General features: G+C 35.3%; 1 protein-coding gene and 1 pseudogene across 1 annotated transcript in view; both read left to right on the top strand.

Moving 5' to 3' along the window:
* LOC115239512 overlaps positions 1-647 on the top strand; it is a 5,040-nt pseudogene extending 4,393 nt beyond the window's left edge.
* Positions 648-5,648: 5,001 nt separating this feature from the next.
* Positions 5,649-7,858, top strand: part of LOC115239216 (ankyrin-2-like) — a 45,101-nt gene continuing 42,891 nt past the window's right edge. Inside the window, exons 1-2 of the mRNA XM_029813614.1 lie at positions 5,649-5,812; positions 7,025-7,126. Of these exons, the coding sequence (XP_029669474.1) occupies positions 5,789-5,812; positions 7,025-7,126 (126 nt within the window). The 5' untranslated portion in view covers positions 5,649-5,788. The remainder of the gene's footprint in view (positions 5,813-7,024; positions 7,127-7,858) is intronic.

Below are 7,858 nucleotides of genomic sequence, written 5' to 3'. Positions count from 1 at the left end.
AGATATTTTATTTTTTATATGAAAATATCTCATTAAGATATAAAATAACTCGAAAAATACTTAGTCAAAAAATACTTTATTATAGTGTTTTGAAAAGCTCTCGAAGTAAGTTATAAGAATATGCATCGAAAAATGGGGATTTCCATTTAAGAAATTGAAGGTGACCTTCATATGATCTTCAAACGACTATCCAAGGTCAAACCAATGACACCATCTTATGTCCTCTTCAAAGTCACAAAACTTTTATATGAAACATTTTTCTCTAAAATGCTTTGTTTCCGAGATATAAGTTTGTAACACTTTAACTGACTCACCCTGTATATAATAATTAATGTGATTGTTTTTCTCAGATATTTGGTTACAAAGGAGTTATCATATACTCTCCAACCGAGACAGAGAATCTGTATCCCTATGATACCAAATTCTTTGATAATACTGTGCAAGTAGATCCGGTGAGGCCAGATTATGACAAGTGGCTAAATTTTAAAGCTGATGGCATGACGTTTTATTTGAAACCTGGAGAAATGCTATATATTTCACCAAAGTGGTGGTATCATGTGACCGCTATTACCCCTAGTTTTACGATCAGTTTCTGGTGGAATTAATTTTTAAATAAAATTTAAATAAAACTTTTTTTTATCAAGAAATTTTTTCGTTACAACGCCTTGTATCAAAATTCCAGCAATTCCAGCCGATCGTAATAAATCAGACAAAATTATCGAATCGATGATATAATTATTAAATTATTAATTTTACATTAAATAATAATCAAATTATATATACATATATGTATATGGTTCAAAAAAAGGTATCTTTTGATATGCTAAAATAAAAATTACGTTCGTAATATTAACATCGAATTTTAACATAAAATTTAGCGAGATTGTTAACAAAGGCACTACATATAGGAGTTTAACAAAAATAACATAGAACTTTCTATTAATATCCCCCGGTCTACGTCTTCAGCATGGTTCTTACAGACCGTGCGTGTAGAGCTTGTCAAAGAGACTATACAGACACAGTTTATTATTTAGTAATGACGGAAGAGGACGCATTCCCGCCGATCATTAGGCTCCAGGTAAAAAAAAACGCGTGTCTTCCTGATATTCGGGTCGTTCTCCCAGAATGTGAGACGGACTCTTATATCGAATTTCCTTCTATTCCCCTACCATTCTTTGCAGAGATCTCAAAATCGAGCGTTTCACACAATTCTCGGTAGAGAAAGAAGATTTCTGGATATTATGATGTTGACATTAATAAACAGTTGAATCGTTAATTGATACCATTCTTCCAATGATATATTTGAATAAATACAGTTCAAGACTGCAGTATCATTATAGCAGCATCAGCCATTCTGGCATAATTAATTTATGTATTAATACACACACAAATATTAATAAATATATTCAATATCGAATCAGCTGATATATCTCTCCTCGCAAACGCTTGCAGTGATTATTGGATACGATCCAATGAGCGATAGCTCGGTATTATTTTTAGAAAAATCGGTTACAGAATTCGGAAACGTTATTTCCTTGATAAAATAATTGTCGAATAATAATGTTTATCGACATTTTCTATTTATATTTCGCCAGATTGTCATTATTCTTATTTCAACGTTTATTATTTCTTATGATATCCGACAAAAAATTTAGAGATATCTTTATTCATTATCAACAATAATTTTTAATCAACCAGTGCAACGTGTCACGATAAAATTAATATTATGTTATAAACAATACATTTTTTATTATGCGTACACAAACAGTATGTATGTGACAATTATTGTATTATTGGTAAATTTCTATATTAGCGTCGCCACCTCCGATTTGCCTCAAAATTTACATAAAGCTTTTTTTAGGTCTACAATTAACAGTTATGATATTTTAAAACCGGACAAACAATATGTTGTCCTTGAAGGAAATTATCAAGTGGTCGCTTGAAGCGCTATTCGTGTTTAGGAATATTTTGATTTTTCGACATTTTTGATAAGACATATTCTGTGCATTTAGACATTATATTAGAATGTAATTTTCTGACGCCATATACATTTAATCTGAACTTGGTAAACCTTGATATTAGCGCCGATCTCACCTCGCTTTACGTTGTAAAATATATGCGTGGACGAAGTGGGTTCCGCCCCCCCTACGGGGGGGCTCCACTTCCGGAAGATATAACCTAACCCAAACCCAAATTTTAGTTTTAAATCAGAAATAGGTTTGGGTTAGGTTATACCTTCCGGAAGTGGAGCCTCCCCGTAGGGGGGGTGGCGGAACTCACTGCATCCACGCATGTATTGTACAATACAGAACGAGGTTCACCCCATAATTGTTGTGTGGACTTTTTCAGTTTTTTATTATAAAATACCGCTTGATGATTTTCCCGAAGGACGACATTTTGTTTGCCCGACTTTAAAATATCATAATTGTTAATTGTAGACCTAAAGAAAGCTATATGTAAATTTTGAGGCAAATCGGAGGTGGCGACGCTAATATAGAAATTTACCATATTATTAATTTGGAAATCATTTTAATCATTTTAATCTCGTCTAATATAGTAACTCGATTAAGCGTTGCATATTGATGATAAATTACTGAACGCAAGAGATAGTTCAGGTTCTAGTACACGTATCTGTAAAATCTCACAGTCGATTGATGCGCGAAGAGAATTAAGGGTACGATGAAAGCAGCTCCGCGCGCTAAAGTCTCGCGAAGGGGTCGCGACCTTGGATGAAGTCACGTGAGTGCAAGGTTGGATCGAGGGATGTAGTGACACGCATACATAGATATAATACCGTTCTTGCCGCCACGGGTTGTGTATAAAGATTTTATTGATCGTCATGTTTATTTTTCTTGAGATGCGATTTAGGATATTGACCCGTCGTTCGCCAAGAAAATCGAGATACTGCGATTATTTTTTTTTAAATTCGTCGCGTAATTAATGTTTGCGTAAATATAATCAGCGGAACATATCGCGACATGATACAATCGTCGTCTCGCATTAATCGGCACAACCGATCGATTGGTCGAGATCCGCGCCGATCCATATATATACTTAACGCACGGAGCGCAAAATGGTGTCATTTTTATATAATATTATATATACTAGTTCTTAAATTATTTCTATAATATTATACGTGATAATTAATTAGATTTAATGCATCGCTATTTTTGAGTTAAAATAAATAAGAGTTTAAGTTTATATTAGTGGAGTAAATCTGTCTTCAAATTTATCTCTAAAATTGAATTAGAGAATTACCAGTTTTCGCGATATTAATCTCTCTCTCTCTTTCATGAAATTTTTAGAGAATTTATGATCAATAGATCTTTTTTAAATAAATATCAGAATACGATATTGGACCAATATTGATATAGATCTGAAGATTTGAAAAGAAGACAAGAGAACTAAATATTCAAGAATAAAGTTGATAATCAAAAGGAAATTACACACTGCATCCAAGATATAAATAAAAAAATCTCGATTATCTCGAATTATAATTGTTCCATTAAGAAATGTGTCATTTTTATAACATTATATACTGGCTCTAAAATTATTTCTATAATATTGGACGTAAAATAATTAATTACATTTAATGTATCGCTAATTTTGAATTAAGAGTTAAGAGTTTATTATTAGTGGAGTAAACTGTCTTCGAATTTATTTTTGAAATTGAATTAGAGCTTTTTAAATATTAATCTCTCTCTCTCTCTCCCCCTCTCTCTCTCTCTCTCTCTCTCTCTCTCTCTCTCTCCCTCTCTTCCTCTCATGAAATTTTTAGAGAGTTTATGATCAATAAATCTTTTCTAAATAAATCTCAGTATTCGATATGAGATCAATATTGATTCAGATTTAAAGATCTGAAGGGAAAACAAAATGTACAAGAATAAAGTTGATATCCAAAAGGGAACTAATACATACTACATCCAAGATATAAATAAAAAAATCTTAATTATCTTGAATTATAATTATTCTATTATCTATCAATTATCAATTATCTCGAAATCATTATCATAGCTCTTAGCCTCATTTTTATTTCATGTCAAATATATATAAGGCTCCTCAGTTTTGCAATTTTTTTTTAAAATGGTTCATACACATTTTTTCGCCCTATCTATATCTGTGTCGATCTTGCATGGCTCGAAAAGATATTTGTCAGAAGCAAATTTCTGCGGTCAGCCCGAGGTCTTTACATTTGCTGGTCGAAAGGAGGATAGCTTCAGGCATAGACATTGTTTGCACGTGGCGGCTCGAGAGCGAGAAATGCACGTCGCCCACAACCTCCTCGTGTTTTATGCGCGGGCGAGCAGGCGCGTTGGACATGTAATTTCTCTCTCTCGTAAGGGATGTTCTCCACCTATCCCGTCGGTAATCCAACCCCGACGGCGGCGATCTTAGGGCAAACATTCACCGCGCCTTTATAACGCCTCTATAAACCGTCCCGTACGCGAGATCAGAGGGAGAGAGCTTGGTGCAACGAGAGAGGGAGAGAGCTTGGTGCAACGAGAGAGAGAGAGAGAGAGAGAGAGAGAGAGAGAGAGATAGAGAGAGAGAGAGAGGGGGGTGACCGAGGGATGAACAGATAGGCTTATCTTTCGCGATACGGAATCCCCGAAGAAGGAGATACATCGAGGAATGTTCGCAAATTTCACCCTTCCGATTTCTATTAAGGCTAAGGTTTATTTTGTAAAGTACACGAACTTATCTATCTCAAGATAAAAATTTCTTTTTCAATGCTCCCCTTTATTGACATACTTTCATGTCAATTCGACATCTTCGAGAATATATTTTTAATTCTAAAGAAATTTTTTATTAAATTAGTGGCCACAGTTTTTAGTATCTTTTACGTATAAAAGTTGTAATAAATATTCAATCTTTTCATATATATGTATATTCATCACAATATTCATCTTTTCCATCTGATTTATATCAAAATATGATGTTTATTCTTATTAACTGTCTGTACTAGTGGCTTTCTTTTCTGTTCAAAATGGATTAGATAAATAAAATCCTTATCGAACAAGATCAATTTCGAATCCGCAAGAAAGAGAAATCTGTTGATAATACTATTACATTAATATTACATAAATGATCTGTCAAAAGAATAGGAGAGAGGGAGTCTGAAAATCTTGTACATTCTACATTGCGTACTTTATTTTTTCATCATTTATCAATTATATTTCAATGCGGTATATTTTCAGAATATATTATGCATCTATCGAACGCAATATATGCATCTTATATTGACAATTCGCAAGGTTCCGGTCCGCCAAGGTTCCAAAAAAGTAAGCAAAAGGGTGTAAAGCAAAAAAAAAAAGATTTTTACTGCTGAAAAAGCGGTGGCGGCAGTGCAACGTAGTAGGGAAGNGGGGGGGGGGACAACGGGAAATGAGGGTGAGGGTGCGAGAGAAACCGGCAACCACCCCCTCCTCCCCCATCCCTCTTCCTGATATATACAAGGCTGTACAGCCCCGAGTGGCGTGGTGTGTACATCCTCTACTACACACATATGCGAGATCGTTGTCGCTCGATTCTGCGCGGTTCGCGTGTTCGTGCAGGGCGGCTCCGCGACTCTTTCTCTCTCTCTCTCTCTCTCTCTCCCTTTCTCTACGTGTCCTGGCCTTAACACGTCCGTGCGCACCCCCGGCGAACGCGGTGTGCACACACAAATGGTGGTGTGACGCGCGTGGCCGCGCGTCTTTAAGGGAGGGTCTCGTGTGTCGTCGCGGGTCCCGGGTGTCAGTTCTCGGAGAGGCCGTTTTCCTCGTGGGAACCACAGCCGTCGATCACGATGGTCACCGACAGCACGAGTCAGGTAATGATCTCGAGTGGAGGCGAATTCGAAGCCGGCATTCTCAACTTCTCTCTGTCTCTCTCTCTTTCTCTCTCCCTCCTTTTGTCTCTCTCTCTTTTCCCTTCGTGCTTCTCGCACCCTCTTACTCGCCCTCTCTCCGAAATGACCGATCGAAGGAGACGAAGATATATTTCGAGCTCTAAAATCAATCGCGAGATTCGCGATGATTTACGAGCGAGCGATGATGATCACGTCGAAGGTGGCGGGTATGATTTCCGGTGTGCGTGGGTGGTTAAATATATCCCGCGACAATTGCGTTATATGTTTCTATCATCGTAGAGGTGACCACCTCCCCTAAGAAATCGTACAGAGAATTTCAATCCTCACGAAAATTATAATCTATCCCAATCGGCGCGGTAGGATACAGACAATCGAGCTATGAACTACCAGGGTGAAATGCACCAGATGGTTGAGGAGAGAGGGGAGGGTTGGGGTGTTTAGGCGGCACAGCCGGCGAATGCGGCGCATATCGATGTCGGAGAAAGTCGACGGTAAAAAATCGAGAATGATTTTTGATTTCCGATGCGAAAACCGGCAGTAGCGACCGGCTAAAGGTCACGATGACGGAGTTGTAGCACCAATAGTCGCGAGTCAAACCACCCTATAGTGGTCTTTTTATCACGATCGCTGCCGATGAATCGCAAAGGGGTGCAGACAGGGAGGACCGAGGTACTCTACTTTCTTGCGAAAACAAGTCAAGTTTGCTAAGAGAATCACAAGCCAATAACTTCGGGCAATCTTAATCGCAATTCAACTCATTCTTCGCTTTCCGATAAGAAAAATACATAAAAAAAATAAAAAAATAAATTTTTGAGGATATAAATATTTATAACACGCATAATTTTTTTTTTTATATATTTTACTTGTAAAATAATTGCTTCAGAGAACAAGTGTACCGTGTATAACGTTGATTAATAATAAATATAATAACGTGATAAACACCAAGTGTTGAAGTGCGCGAGGGTAAAGGAGAAAGGACAGAGTTGTATCATCGTTGCAAACTAGGTTACTCTTATATATCACATCTATATAAATAATATCACGCACCTTTAATTCTTTTTTGTTATCTTTATATCGCAGCTCTGTTTTCCATATTGTATTTCCCACAGAGCCGTAATTGCGTGTGCTTTGCCTCCACAGACGTTTGTTAAAGAATAAAATGTTTGCATTTAGGCTGATGACACAACAGCATTTCTTCGCGCTGCCCGATCCGGCAACCTTGAGAGAGTCGTCGAATTTCTCGATACCGATTTAGATATTAATACAGCCAACTCGGTAAGCGCATTTCGAATTTTTTAAATATTATATATATACACTGTTGTGGAAAATTTGTTTTCATGTTAAAAAATATGCCGGTTAAAATTTTTGTGTTAAATATTTAACACATTCATGTGTTAATTTAACATATTGTTCTTGTGTTGATTGAACTCAAATGTTAAATTATTAAAACAAGTGAAAAAAGTGTAAAAATAACACAATGTGCACATATTTTTAATTTTACACAATAGATATTATTAGCGACAGGATTTATCTGTAAAAATTTACAGAAAAAAATATTGATTTTATTCTATAGTAAAAGTGAGAGTGATTAATACAGACCATCAATATTTTTCCAATTTAATTTTATTATTAAAAATATTTAGATTTTACACAAAATTTATTTCAAATTATTATGAAGTTTGCATTCATTTTATGCGCGGAAATACACTATTAACATAGTATTAGTGTCATCATTTAACATATCCATATTATGTTAAATTAATAAATTAACATAAAAATTTATGTAGACCATTTGAAACATGCGATATATGTTAAATTTAATTTTCCAACAGTGTATATATAATTTCCAATAACTAGTTTAGCGGTAATTGATTAATTTTATGTGAGTGAATTATAAAGTTTATATTATTTAATTTAGATTTAAATTTTATTTTAGAATTTTAAAGTTCTAACCTTAAAAAGTTTAAAAATTTTAATCTTAAGTGTTTTGTTCTCCTATTTTATTTC

Source organism: Formica exsecta, unplaced genomic scaffold (assembly GCF_003651465.1).
Source record: "Formica exsecta isolate Colony F162 unplaced genomic scaffold, ASM365146v1 scaffold116, whole genome shotgun sequence".
NCBI classification, from domain to species: domain Eukaryota; kingdom Metazoa; phylum Arthropoda; class Insecta; order Hymenoptera; family Formicidae; genus Formica; species Formica exsecta.
This window is presented reverse-complemented; position numbering and strand designations above follow the sequence as displayed.